The sequence below is a fragment of the Sinohyriopsis cumingii genome, chromosome 5 (genome assembly GCF_028554795.1).
Source record: "Sinohyriopsis cumingii isolate HCF-2022 chromosome 5, ASM2855479v2, whole genome shotgun sequence".
Lineage (NCBI taxonomy): Eukaryota > Metazoa > Mollusca > Bivalvia > Unionida > Unionidae > Sinohyriopsis > Sinohyriopsis cumingii.
The window spans coordinates 51,914,085-51,929,574 of NC_142965.1; the positions used below are offsets into that span (position 1 = coordinate 51,914,085).

General features: G+C 35.3%; 1 protein-coding gene across 1 annotated transcript in view; it reads right to left on the minus strand.

Moving 5' to 3' along the window:
• The window catches only part of LOC149799160 (A disintegrin and metalloproteinase with thrombospondin motifs 4-like), a 126,948-nt gene that overhangs the window by 41,608 nt on the left and 69,850 nt on the right, over nt 1-15,490 (minus strand). Inside the window, exons 15-18 of the mRNA XM_089958320.1 lie at nt 13,641-13,707; nt 7,951-8,077; nt 6,984-7,168; nt 4,971-5,091 (exon numbers count right to left, since the gene is read on the minus strand). Of these exons, the coding sequence (XP_089814446.1) occupies nt 4,971-5,091; nt 6,984-7,168; nt 7,951-8,077; nt 13,641-13,707 (500 nt within the window). The remainder of the gene's footprint in view (nt 1-4,970; nt 5,092-6,983; nt 7,169-7,950; nt 8,078-13,640; nt 13,708-15,490) is intronic.

Genomic DNA, 15,490 nt, shown 5'->3' on the forward strand with positions numbered 1-15,490 from the left:
TGGGTTCTTGGTAATGGAAATGAATCTATTTATGTTACACTATTCACCTTCCTATAATCAGTGCACATAAGGAAAGTTTTATCTGATTTTGGGACAACTATGCATGGTGAACTCCACTCACTTTTACTAGGTTCTATGAAATAATTCTCAAGTAAATACTGAATTTCTTTTTCCATGTATTCCTGTATAAGAGGGTTCATCCTGTACGGATGTTTTTTTACAGGTTTGGAATTTACAATTTCAACGTCATAGAAAATTTTGTTTGTTCTTGTAGGAACATCTGGAAATAAGTGCTCATATCCAACTAATACATTTTTAAGTTCATTTCATTTTGCTCTTGCAAATGTAAAAGTTACTGGTCCGGATCTTTTATAATTTCTTAATTCCGAAGATTTGTCACTCCAATATCAGTAGAATCCGATGATATTCCTTCACTTAAATCTTCACTGAGTGGGACATGTACAACTAAATTAATTGCATTTTAACCTGGCTATTTCTTCCAATATACTCTTTTAGCATGTTTATATGGCAAAGTTGTTTTTGTTTTTGCCTCTCAGGAGTAGTTATGATGTAATTTAAATAATTTTTTTTCCTGTCAACTGTGCAGGGACCATAATAGTTGGCCTGAAGAGGATACTGTGGTATTGGCAAGAGAGCCAGGACTCTATCATCAGGCAGAAAACTCTTTTCCTTTGAGTTTTTATCATATCTTGACTTCATTTTTGATTGAATAGATTTCCGATTTGCTCTTGCGACCTCACAAGCCTTTGACAACTTATACATAAAATTGGAAACATAATCAAGAAGATTAATTTCAGTATCTTCATCAGAAAGAAGTTTCACTTTCAACAACTTCAATGGTCCTCGCACAGTGTGTATAAATCCAATTCAAAGGGACTGAACCCTAGAGATTCTTGAAATGATTCCCTAACAGCAAACAATATTAAATGCCTGCCTTGATCCCCATCTTTACCCGTATCAAAACAATGTGACTGAATCATAATTTTCAGTGCATGATCAAATCTTTCTAATGCTCATTGGCTTTCAGGGTGATAGGCAGAAGATATGAATTGCTAGATGCCTAATTCGTACATAACTTGCTGGAAAATTCCAGACATAAAATTTGAGCCTTGATCAGATTGGACAGATTTGTAAGGCCACATTGAGTAAAAAAAATTATCAAAGTTTTTTCTATTGTTTTTTATCTAATATTCCTAAAAAGAATTGCCTCTGGAAACCTTGCTGACGCAAACATAATGGTCAACAGGCATTGATTACCTCACTTTGTCTTAGGTAAGTAACCAACACAACCTACTATAATTCTACTAAATGGTTCGTCAAAAGCGTGAATAGGTTCTAGATGAGCCTTATGTGTAATTTGATTGGGTTTTCCTACCATTTGACAAGTATGACATGATCTACAGTATTTACAAACATCACGTTTGATTTTTGGTCAGTAGAAGTGAGTCAAGATCTTGTGATAAGTCTTATTTATGCCTAACTGGCCAGTCAAAGGAATTTCATGGGCCAGACTAAGTATTTCCTGTCTTTAAGGTTTTGGAACTACAATTTGATAGCTCACTGACCACTCGTCATCAGCAGGTACCTCAGGAGGTCTCCATTTTCTCATACGAATTCAGTTTTTAATCAAATAACAGACAGGTACTTTAGTTTCACTGATGGCCCTTTGAAACAAATAGGAGATCTCAGGATCTTTTTCCTGTGTCGACGACAAGTGATTGTCTTTTCTCACCCTGATTAGAATAAAGAGGATCCGCAGTTAAAAGAGGTACACTGTGATCAATACATTCTGATTCATCCAAACAAGGAATGAAAGTGACCTCATCATAAGCCTGACAAATACGTGTGTCAGCTAAAGGAATACTTTCCTTATCAACATCATTCTCAAGTGCTTTTTTGCCATAGCTCTGGTAATTGCACAAGCAGGGAATAAATCAGGGAATTCATTTTCAATAAGATCAATTTCTGATTAAATCAAGGCTTGTTAGTTACAAATGTATTAACCATAACCTTGTCTCCAGCTAGATCGTTGCCTAGTAATAAATGGATGCTATCAACGGTTCAAACAGCACTGTTCCGACTGTCACGGATCCTGAGACTAAGTCTGATGTTGTTGTTGTTGTTGTTGTTGGGTTTAACGCCATTTTTCAGCACACGATAGGCTATCCATGGCAGCCAGTATTAATGGTGAAGGAAGAACCCTGGAAAACCCCGGGAAGAACCACCGACCCACGAGAAGGTACTGGCAAGCTTTCTCACGTACCCACATTGGCCGAATCTGAGACTCTTATTAGAAGACTTCTCAGAAAAGGGCAAAGTGCCTGATAATAAAAGACTCTGAGAAGCTCCTGTGTCCCTTAACATTTTAATATCGATAGGCCTGGCCGAATCACCCACTAGTGATGTAGAACCTGCGATATAAATGGTTCATAATTGTCCATAATAACATCAGACTGGGATTTATTAGACCCAGCAAATGTATTGTTTTCAATACATCAACGTGACCTTGACCTTTTAGAAGAAAGGGCATGTTAGATAGGTCTGTCTTGATTCTGATGCACATTTTTAAAAATTTGTAGCAATCAAAAATAACGTGTCGTTTCTTTTGGCAATAGGTACACGTAGGAAGAGACAATGATCTTTGATCAAGCTTACCTGAAGCTTGATTTTTAAAAGTTGTGCCAGTTTGCAATTTTGAAGGGCTTGTATTAGACTGAAATACTTTTCTGCCAAAAGACTGTCGAGTAGACGTCTTATTTAAAAAAGGAACTTTATGATCTTTTAAAAAAAAAACTCATCAACAGCACGAGCACCATTATTTAAAGTTTTGATCGCATGCTCGTCAAGATAAGTCTTAATGTCAATAAGGAAACAGTTCTTGAACTCTTCAAGAAATACAAGTTATTTGAGACTTTCTTAATCTTGTTCAACTTTCTTGGCTAAGCACCGTCTATCGAATAACTGCTCCTTTTCTCTAGCAAATTCGACATGAGTTTGTTCAGCTACTTTGTTACAGTTTCTGATTTTTTGCTGATAAGCTTCAGGGACTAACGCATAAGCCTTTAAGATGCATTCCTTAACCGTATCATAGTCACACCTTTGGTGAACTGAAAGTGAATTCTAAATATCACTAGCCTTACCAGTGAGTATACATTGTAATAATTGAGTCCAATGCTCCCTTGGCCATTTTAAATTTTCAGCAACATTTTCAAAACGAGTAAAATATTTGTCTACATCTCTTTCTCTGAAAGGGAGCACTAACCTTATATTCTCTGCAACATCAAAACTTAAATTTGTATTTGAAGTGGGAATGTGCTTTTCACTTGCCAGCTCCATTTCTTTTATTCTACATTGATATTAACTCTATTTCTCTCTTTCTTCCTTATTTGCATTTGCATTTGTTTTTCATGTAACTGCATTTGGCATTTGTCTTTCTTTCTCTCTTTCTCTGCTTGTAAATGCATTTGTTTTTCTTCTCTCTTTCCTCTCTCTCTCTCTCTCTCTCTCTCTCTCTCTCTCTCTCTCTCTCCTCTTTCTCAGATTGTAACTGCATTTGTTTCTCTTACACCTGCATGTGCCGTTCTTTCTCTTTTTCTTCTTTCAGCTTCCTCAACTCCAATTCCATCTTGTGTTTTAATTCTAATTCCTTTATTTCTATGTCAGAGTCTGATACAGACTTATTGATCGAAACCAAAGCTTTTTTTAATCCAAAACATTCTTTTCTACCAAATACTGAACCACATTATTTTTTATTTCTTGCTTCGTTAAGGAAGCCTATACCTCAAAAAGATCATTTTCTGGCAAGTTGAATTAATTGATCTTTTCTGAAAAGGTCTAATTGGTCATGGGTAGGACTTGAAAGAGAGATTTCTACTTTTGATGACATTTTAGAAAAAGCTTGCCGCTTTCACAAAGATTTCAAACACATGGGGAATTCAAATGTCAAAAAACAAAGTTTTCTGAAATATTTTAGCCAAAATTGAAAAATCCAAGGATGAGGATCCAATTCTTATGTTACGTGTTTAGGCTCTAATAAACAGTAACAAAAGAAAGAGTGCAAACAACAAGCTTTGAAACATTTAACAAATAATTTATTTCCCTGGAAAACAATGGAAAAATGGAAAAAATAATCCAAGAATAATCCATGAACTGAATTTTAGAAGTCCTAATAAAACAAGGTTCTACTGAATTCAAGTTCGAGTCCCAACGAAAACTCCAAAATACAAGGCGATGACGTATACTGTATTCAGTATGGTGCTGTAGCGTATACAGTTCCTTGTTATTCCATAAATAACATTATTCCGGTGTTTGAATTTCCGAATAAAATATAAAGAAATGTCTTTGTCCAAGAATTCTGTATGAGCACTCAAATATTTCCAGGAAAAAGAATTAATCTTTCAGAATCCAAATAATTTGAATAAAAATATAACTCCAAACTGTCACACCAAAAGGAACACCGTTACGTCCCAGTGTTTTGAAGCCCAACTCCGAAATATCTCTCTAGACATCACTGTTATAGCTAATTACTGCGCAATTTTGGAAAACCCAGAATTGTGAAATAAAGGCTTTTTACATATAACATCACGTGCTCCCAGGATGACCTTGACAAAAACCAATCATTTTACTCTATGAATAAGATAAAAATAGAAAGTTGTTTACTTGTCTGAGTGATTTCTGACTCAAGGTCGGAAACTAAGTCAAAAATAGAAACAGTGTTTCTATTATTAGATGTTTATGAAAATAGTCAGGTCAAATAGAAGTTTCTGGAAAATAGCAAATACCTAATAAGCAAAATAACATTGTTTTGACATGTAATGAAATTAAAAATAAAAAAAATTAAGACTTAAAAACAATTAAATTAAATCAAATATAAATTAAATCAAATATGCATAACAATGTATGTATGTATGTATGTATGTATGTATGTATGTATGTATGTATGTCGTCACCTTGAGTGGTTGGATTTGTAAATACTCCCTCATAAACTTGACATGTGGAGTTATTGCCACCACACACTCCGCATCCATCGTAAATCGACATATTTACATTGGAATTATCACAGCCAAAGCCCTGTAACAAACAAAAGGGGAAAACATGTTGTTATATCCTGTCGTACCGTATAATGTCTAATCATTTGATAAAAGAATAATAGTTTTAATTTAAAACATACAAGTACAAATTTAAAATTTGGGTAAGCAAACCTCATAGCAAGGAATAATCGTTCTCCTTTCTGTGACGTCGCTAAATCTCATCTGGTTGATCAACCAGTGTGAGACTCTGACGAAAGTGGCCTGATATCTCAGCTGACTAATATGAATTGTCTCTCATAACACAATTAATTTCTGGACAGTTTTTTTGTGTCTGCTGATGAATCCATGTGTTTATTTTGTTACGTACACATCACCTCTTGATAACTCCTATACCTTTATGAAGTGCGATAAATTGAACCAACCTAAAATAGTTCTCTTTTCAACTAGTTAACCAATCATAATATTTTGAGTTCTTAATCAGTGTAATATCAGACAACGTGTCTTACAATTTATATGCAATAATTTTAAGTATATCATCATGTCCTTATCGATATTTCCCAAACAAGTATTATTACCACGGCGAATCGTTAAGCTGGTGTACCTGTAAGAAATTGTAGAAGACTCCGTAACATCACTGCTGTGATAATCAAGGTCATCCAAACATCCCACATGAGATTTGTGACTAACTAACGATTTAAAACTTGATGCGAAGATGTGAAGATCTGGAAGAATTTAATTTTCCATCTTCCATGAAAAGAATTCTTTTAACTCACGTTATGAAGAGTAGTGCTGATAATTTTGAGATACCTTACGCTTATAGACATCAATATTTAAAGATTTGGATAAACCATTATATGTTTTGAATTTTGAATTTTTCCAGAAAATAAAAACTCAATCATTATTGCGAACGAAATTATTTTTACCCTAAAAGCAGCAAGAAAACGCACATCGCCATTTGAACAAACTTAACATAGCCAGCCCTGTGTTATGTTCTCACGTATGTGAAGTGAGAAATGTGGCCCACTGAGTCAGGTGGTTTTTAATAGAATTTTCTTTCAATAACAATTTGATTCACAAAATCTGGAAAGATTACATAATTGAAGACCAGCGACTCCTTTATACATGTACCCTTTATGACGGATTCGGAAGATGACAATCCATTCCTCAACGGTCCAAATATAAATAATGTACGAATTATTAGTCCAGCAATGTTAGCATACTTCACAGTATCACTGCGTGCAGGATCCATTAACACCGCACACCAATCTAAACATAATTCTCTTCATCCCTGTAGACAGGCTCCATTCACACTGGATAACAACCTAAGCAAACTTGAGAGTATCCCTGCATACGGGCCCCATGCACACCGAACAACGATCTAAACATACAATACACTATCCCTATAGTCAGACTCCATGAACACTGGACAACGATCTAATCACGTTTCGCGGTATCCTTGTACACAGGCTCCATGCACACAAGACAACAATCTAAACATACTTCTCATTATTATTGTACACAGGCTCCTTAAATGCCGGATTACAAAAATGTAAATACACTTCACAGTAACCATATACACAGACAGGCTCCGTGTACAACGGACAACAATCTAAGTATACTTCACAGTATTCCGGCTCATATGCCCCATGCACACCGGCCATCAATCTTAACAGGCTAGATGCAGAACGGACAAGGATCTAAACATACTTCACAGTATCTCTGTACACAGGCTCCATACACAATTGACAACAATCTAAACATACTTTCGCAATATGCCTGTACACAGGCTCCAGAGACACAGGGCAACAATCAAAGCATACTTCGCAGTATCCATGCACACAGGCACCATACACACCGGAAAACAATCAAAACATAATTTATAGTATCCATGTACACAGACTCATTACACACCGGACAACAATCTAAACATACTTCACAGTATCCCTGTAGACAGGCTCCATACACACCGGACACCCGGGGATAGCCATTTGTATCTGCAATGTTGCGTGTTGCTGTTGACGTGCACGGAGTCCCGTCCGGCATGAGGCCATATCTCTGATTAGTTGGTGACTTGTACCCACTGCGGACATTGCACACTACCTCACATTGCCCATGGGCTTAGGGAAATGAAATATTTACATTAGTTAACTGTAATAATATCATAAACGACAAATTCAATGAAATTTAATGTGGCTGCAGAGCCATTTTGGCATGAAGCATTTATCAATAAGGCTTTTATTGTTCATTTTAAGAAAATGCACAAAAATCAGAAACTAAGAGGCACGCTTTACAATTCAAATTGCATTACTTGAAAGAGCGCGCAATTGTCATTTTAATTCGTTTTGATCATATACAAATTAGGAAATATAAAGAAAGATTGTATGCGTTTTGTATTTTACTTCAGTTTATATTTCTTGACACTATTATTAGTAAATAAACATCAGAAAAGGTATTTTTGAAAACAACTTTCTTAGTTTGTTTTTCTTTCTTTCGTTTGTATGCTTTTTCTTGTTTATGTTGCATCATCTTGTTATCTGACTTAGAAAGAGTTCGTTTGATCCCATAGGTGCCGATCATCGGATCGCTTTTCGTTACATTTACGTCTCTAAAACACATCAATAGAATTCCAACTATTTAGTCATGTTTTTTATTTGTATGTACCTTAATAATGCTGCACATAATAGCTATACTTTTCCTCTCTCTCTCTCTCTCTCTCTCTCTCTCTCTGCATGTATTTATGTACCACTATATTAAAGCATGTAGTAGAAACAAACCTCCTTACCACTATAGTAAAATATATATTAGAAACAACCCTCCTTACCACTATAGTAAAACATGTATTATAAACTACCCTCCTTACCACTATAGTAAAACAAGTAGTAGAAACAACCCTCCCTACCACTATAATGAAACCAATCACCGGTTCCATCATACACAGTGGAATTTAACAGTCCATTATCTACCAGACGTTCACAGGTTTCTCCCGCTCTCGGCTTTCTCAGGTCACTTGAGTCATTCTCACAGGGCTGAAGTGAGTAGTTATTATTATTATTATTACTATTATCATCAATATTATTATTAATAGTAGAAGTATTAGTATTTTTATTTATTTTTGGAGATAGATTTTGTAGCAAAAAACGTATTGTTTCTGTTCGTGTGCATCATCGCTTGTTTATATATATATATATATATATATATATATAGAGAGAGAGAGAGAGAGAGAGAGAGAGAGAGAGTTCAGCTTCTATAACTCAAGCATGTATTTTAATATGAATGACTTGCTTAGTTTTGTTATCGAATAGCATCACCTTGGATAACTCGAAATAACTTACCCTAATACAAGATCTCAATAGCATAATGAGAACCCTCAAAACCATTTTCACCATACTAGCTGTTTGGACCACAAGACTAACAGATGAAGACAACGTCAAAAATGGATAGTACGAAAAAGAATAAAATCACCTTCTGGCAATGGAACTGCAGAGGAATCTTTAAAAACCTGTCAGGACTGCAGAACAAACTGAATAATAACGGCCGTAAAACCAGACGTAATCTGCCTATAGGAAACCCTCATAACACAAGAACACAAACACCTGCTCAAACTACAAGGCTATACCCAGGAAATCTTAAAAACAGATCCAAGGGGAAGAAATGGGGTGGACTAGCAATTTTTTTGATAGATACACTAATCTACTATGACATAATAGAATTACCCCCTAACTTAAACACCAATAATAGCATCGAAATAATGTCAGTAATGATATATATAGGAACCACAAACATTTAAATAACAAATGCAAACGACCCAGGGTGTACCTTCTGCCCTACCAACCTAATCTCACTAAGGGCAATCACTAATAACAACAATCTAATTAACTGTGGCTAATTCAACACACACAGTGAATTATGGGGATGTAAAAATAAAGATCAAAGAGGGAAAATGGTTGAAAACTGGATAAATGAGAACACTCTGGTCATTTTAAATGACGGGTCGAACACTAGATTAAACCCTGAGGATGGCACTCTCTCAGCCATAGACCTAACCATCACTACCCCAAAATTGGCTCAAATCACAAATTGGTGGGTGGAATTAAGAAGATACGTTAGGAAGTGACCATTTCCCCATCACAATCAATATTCAAACAAAAACTCAACACATTCCAAACGAAACCCCACCTAAATGAAGGTACCAACAGGCAGACTGGGACCAATTCCAATTATTACTAGCTAGAGTAAATCCAGATAACTTAGAAAGCCCAAATATTGACATGTATTATGATAACATAACAGACACAATTATAGAAGCAGCTAATCGATGCATCCCAAAGACAACTAATATCCAAAATAAAAACACTGTACCATGGTGGACTAAACAGTGCACTATAATACATAAAGACAAAAATGGGACTTAAATAAATATAAACGCACCAAATATTCTATCTACTTCCAGCAATATAAAAATAAAGGAAAAGCACTAAAACAAACTATAAAAACTGCTAAAATTAATCTATGGCAAACCTTTTGCTCTAAACTGAGTCTAAAATCAAACTCAAAACAAATATGGGACAAGATAAAAGCCATAAAAGGGAAAGCAACTACCTCAACCCCAAAAATTAAAAATGCTATAACAAATAAACATAAGGCAGACCTCCTAGCGAAGCATTTTTCGAACATGAGTAGCAACAATAACCACACCAGAAACTTTCAAGAACACAAAAAACTAATGGAGTAAACCCAACCTCAAATGTTTCAAGACCAAGGAACAAAAGAATCTCACTTAAATAGCGACATCACAGTACATGAATGGGAGATAGCCCTACGATCCAAAAACGAAACATCCCCTGGTAAGGATCAGTTAGGTTACATTATCTATAAAAAAAAAAAAAACTACCTATCAATATAACAATAGCCATAACCAAACTCTTTAATAGGATATGGGATAAAGGTCAACTACCCACCAAATGGAAACAGGCCATAGTAATGCCAATTCCCAGGCTAGGTAAAGATCCCAACAACATAAATTCGTACCGACCCATCTCCCTTACAAACAATATTTGCAAAATAATGGAGACAATAATCGCAAATAGGTTAAAACACCACCTATAAACCAATAACCTACTCTCCATAAATCAATGTGGCTTTCGGAACAAACGGTCCACCACTGAACAACTTCTTAGATTGGAAACAGACATCAAACTCGCTTTTAACGCACATACGAAAACCGATCGCAACCTCATAGCGGTTTTTCTAGACCTAGAAAAAGCGTTCGACCTAGTATGGACCAATGGACTAATAGCCAAATTAAACCAATTTGGAATAACTGGACGCTTGTTCAACTGGATTGGCGATTTCCTCACAGGCCGGAAAATTACCACAAGAATAGGCAACACCCATTCGGAAGAATTGTCACTTGAAAATGGAACACCGCAAGGCAGTGTAATAAGTCCCTTACTGTTTAACGTAATGGCAAAAGACCTTGATCTCAATGCAGCCTCCACAAAAATAAACTTGTCACGATTTGCAGATGATAGTGGCATATGGAGGAATGGAAATCCTGCCAATAAAACAGTAGTTAAAGAAATCCAGCAGAGCCTAGACAACATAGGGAGATGGGCTGACAAATGGGGTTTCAAAATATCTCATGAAAAAACTGTGGCAATCATATTCATCCCCAAACGAAATAACAACCTAGTCTATCCAAACTTCTATATACAAAATCAATTAATCAAATATGTAACAGTAGTAAAATTCCTGGGAATGTTCTTTGACAACCACCTCACATGGAAACAGCACATTGAACAAATCACCCAGAATTGTAACAAAGATCTCAATTTACTCAGGAACATCACAGGGACTGACTGGGGATCCAACCAGGAAACCCTCCTCACGATATATAAAAGCCTAATTAGATCAAAACTGGATTACGGTTGCCAAGCATATAACTCGGCTAAGCAACCTGTGCTACAAAAACTTGACACTATCCAAAGTAAAGCTTTAATATTATGCACAGGAACACTCCCCTCAACATCATCGGAAGAACTACAAACACTAACAGGAGAACTACCCTTAAAATTACGTAGGCACGAACTGGTCCTCCGATACTCCATTCAATTAGATACCCACCCAGACAACCATCCCACCAAAATAGCTATAAACAAGTGTAAAGTTGTCTTCATACCCCAAATCATACCCACCACACCAAGTGGCAAAGTAATCATTAAACTAAGAGAAAAGATATCTATACTAAAAAAACAGGTAACAAACAATACAGACCAGAACAAATCACCATGGTTACAAAAACCACCAAGGATTAACATTGAAGCTACCAAATTAGGCAATAAAGAAGGACAAGAAAACTTACTAAAACCTGTACTGGTAAACGAAATCAACCTAAAATACCCGGACTATGTTAAAATATATACCGATGGATCAAACCCAAACAACCCACCAAAAACAGCAGCAGCAATAGTCATACCTGAATTCAATATACAAACGGGATCCAGATTACCTGACTATTGCTCCATTTACACCACTGAATTCTGGGCTATACTTGAATCACTACAATGGATCAAAGACAACCAAATACCTAAAGCAGTCATTATAAGCGATTCCTTAAGCGTTATCAAATCGATCCAAAATTGCAATACACACTCTAGGGAACAATTCCTCGACAGAGCATGCCAATTAATCGACGATATCACCACAGCACATCAATTAGTCGAGCTCATGTGGATACCGTCGCACATTGGAATCTCTGGCAACGAAACAGCAGACAAAGTTGCACAAAGCAAACTAGGAGATCAAAACTCTATCAAGCTTAACTATAGCTCTACAGAACCACTAAGCTTCGCACAAACATATATAGACCAAACATGGCAAGATCTTTGGAAATCCTCCACAAAAGGTAGAAAGCACCATGAAACCCAAAACACCGTAGATAGGAACATACAGCTACCTAAGGGTACCTATTTAGAACAGAAAACCATAAACAGGATAATAACTGGAAAAACTAAACTAGCAAGCAGTTTTGGAAGGTTTATAGGACCCAAACCATCAACCATTAACTGCTCTAACTGCCACACCACCGAAGATCTACACCATGTATTCAATATATGCCCAAAATATCAACCCGCTAGGAAATTTTTTATCAAAAACCAAAAAGAGATTGGATAACCCCACACATACCCAGAGTTACTTATGGACTCTAATAAAAGAAAACAATCAGCATATAAAAATATAAATAAATTCATAGACTCAGCAGGACTTAGGAACAAAATATAATTACTATCCCCACAAAACCAAAAGACCCAGAAACTAGCTAAATAAATTTAGAAGCCCCACACATAAAAACCCATAACATATCATTCAATTTTATAAAAATATTAATAAATAATTCACTTGCGAAGCACCTATCAAAAAGTAAGGAAACCGCAAAATCGGATGTCCTAGATGTCCTTAACGAACCGACTTATCAGCTAGGACTCCGGACCCTTGCTAAATAAAGTATAAACAACATTCACTCTCTAAAAACATTAATAAATAAATAACTTGAAGAGGCAATATCTAAAAACTTTAAATAACATAACGTAGGAAGCACACCCTAAACACCTCGACTAGTAATACCATAATAACCTTCAAAAACTCGCTTCATACATGATTTCTACTAGCAACCTCTATAAACAGATAGAACACACACACACCCTTTTAGAACATTTTGAAGAAAGAACGAAAAAAAAATGTGATGCAACCAGGACCGTTCCCGAGCTCTCCTTTCCACTAATGACAGCCAACCATTCATCGGTAAGGGACCTTTATGGACCCACAGATTGAGGCTAAACTATCAGGGTTCCTTGAACCCATAAAAGCCTGGGGGATGTGCCACCATTCCCTTCCCCTGGAACAACTAGCAGGCTGCGGTGCAGTCAGAAAAAAGTGGCACATGCACAATTGTGCGCACGCCACTATAATTAAACTCAACAACAACAAAAACCGAAAACTCAAACCATAGGAATAGACCCAAAGCGCCTCAACTTTTCCAAGTTTTATATAAACCACTAAGCAACACATATATCTATGCATGAAGAAATATGGCCTGTGTCAGCTGTTTCTCGGTGTCCATGAGAAAGGTAGTTAGCTCCCATTTCTTAAACACGATGTAGCCAATAATATTTTAAAACTGTCGATACATACATACATACTACATACATACATACATACATACATGCATGCATGATTGCATGCATTCATGCACGCACACACACACACACATACATACATACATACGTGCACGCACGCACGCGCGCACATACATACATACATGCATACATACATACATACATACATACGTACATACATACATATATGCGTGCGTGCTTGCGTACATACATACATACATACATAACTTTTTTTATATTTATACATGTGAAATATATGTGAATTGTACCATGTGATCTGAAGTATTAGCCTCGAGCTGTGAAGTTGTATTTAACGCAGATTATGTCACATGACATAATACAAATATAAACGATTTCATAAAATGAAATAAATCAGTTAAAAACAGCAGAATATGGATCCAGAAGTTATACTCACGTCCGTGTTGCATGCCACAGCGTCGTATTCATGTCCGTTTTCTTTGCACTCTGGAGAAAATTTTGGTCTGGAAATATAAATAGGCATTATTATGAATGAACAAAAAAGACACAAGAAATAAAGAACTTCAACAGTAGAGATTCTGATATTTTCCCAACTAACAACTTTCTTCTGAAGATTAAAAATTTGTTTGAATTTATATTATCTTTTTACGTACACTAATTGAGCCAAATATCACTACACTAACTGAGCCAATCAAAATATCACTACACTAACTGAGCCAATCAAAATATCACTACACTAACTGAGCCAATCAAAATATCATTGCATTACATAACATTTCCTTTATAGGTACACTTATTGAGCGAATCAAATATCACTACATTACATTGTGCACCGTAATAGAATCATTCAAAGATTTTGTTTCATTTTTTTCTAAAGATTTTCAAGCAATTGAAAAGGGTTTCTGCAACTAAAGTCTAAACAGAAAATATAATTATACGGAGTTCTTTCTCTTCGCTCAAGCTTAGAGTGACGAAGCAAACAGGTATAATATGGTCGGTCTCAGAAAGGTCTCTTGGACTAAGTATGCCAGTCATTTTATTCTAATTTTCAGAAAATGCAAGACAACCTGTGATGAACATAGAATATTTTGTGTTCATGGAAGTTCCTAATAGATTCAAGAGAGTCATGGTATATCTGGACGTATTATAGACTGAAATTTGTAATAAATATAAAACGACCAAGGGAATATATAAGGAACTAACTTATTATAGTGATATCACAACCGGAAACTAGATGCCAAATGTGCTTATGTCATTTTGTATCCACCCCATCCCCACTTTTCAGAGAAATGAGTTGGATTATGACATTCTACCAGTTTGAACGCTTGTATAACTAATATCGCACATCATGCATTGTTCATAAAAGAGACTTCAAACAGTACGAATTCATTTAGGATCGTCTGTAGTTGTCATATTTGTTATACATTCAATAAAAATAACTAAAGCTATGAAGCTAACATGTCGGAGAATTAGTGCGTATGATGGAGCCGAGTGCCACCGAATATCCGTTGAATTTTCTAATGCGACATTTGGATCATACCCTACGACTATTCATTTGCGTTCATGTAGTCACACTTAGATACTCGAGAGATCCCCACCCCATATATATATATATATATATATATATATATATATATATATATATATATATATATATATATATATATATATATATATATATGTGTGTGTGTATATATATATATATATATAGATATATAGATATAGATATATATATATATATATATATATATATATATATATATATATATATATATATATATATATATATATATATATATATATATATGCTGTTATGTATATATGATTGAATTTAATTGTTTGTTTGTTGGGTTTTTTTTAAAATTATTCCATTACTTGCTATTGTAATGTAACTTTATTTACTGGAATAGAGTTTAGTTCTGACTGATTTTTTGTTGTTGACGTAAACAACTTTATAGAAACATTGTATCTAATGCTGATATAGTTCCTGACCTTGATTTAGAACCAGTGATAGTTTTAAGTAAACATTTTTTTAATTTTTTAAAATTCTTTTTCAGAGTAAGATTCATAAAGTAGAATCATTGCCATACTTGGACTACATGACAAATAACATGTAGCAAGCGTTACAAACTCTGGTTTTTCCAGAGGATCGACGCACATCCGGACATCTGTTTTGCGTTGTAGCTAGATTTATTTTGATGTTTTGTGTAATAATAGTTATTTTTGCCTTAACACTTGAGAAGTTAAAGTGTCTTTTGTTGTGACCAGTTTTGGGCTAGTTATTTT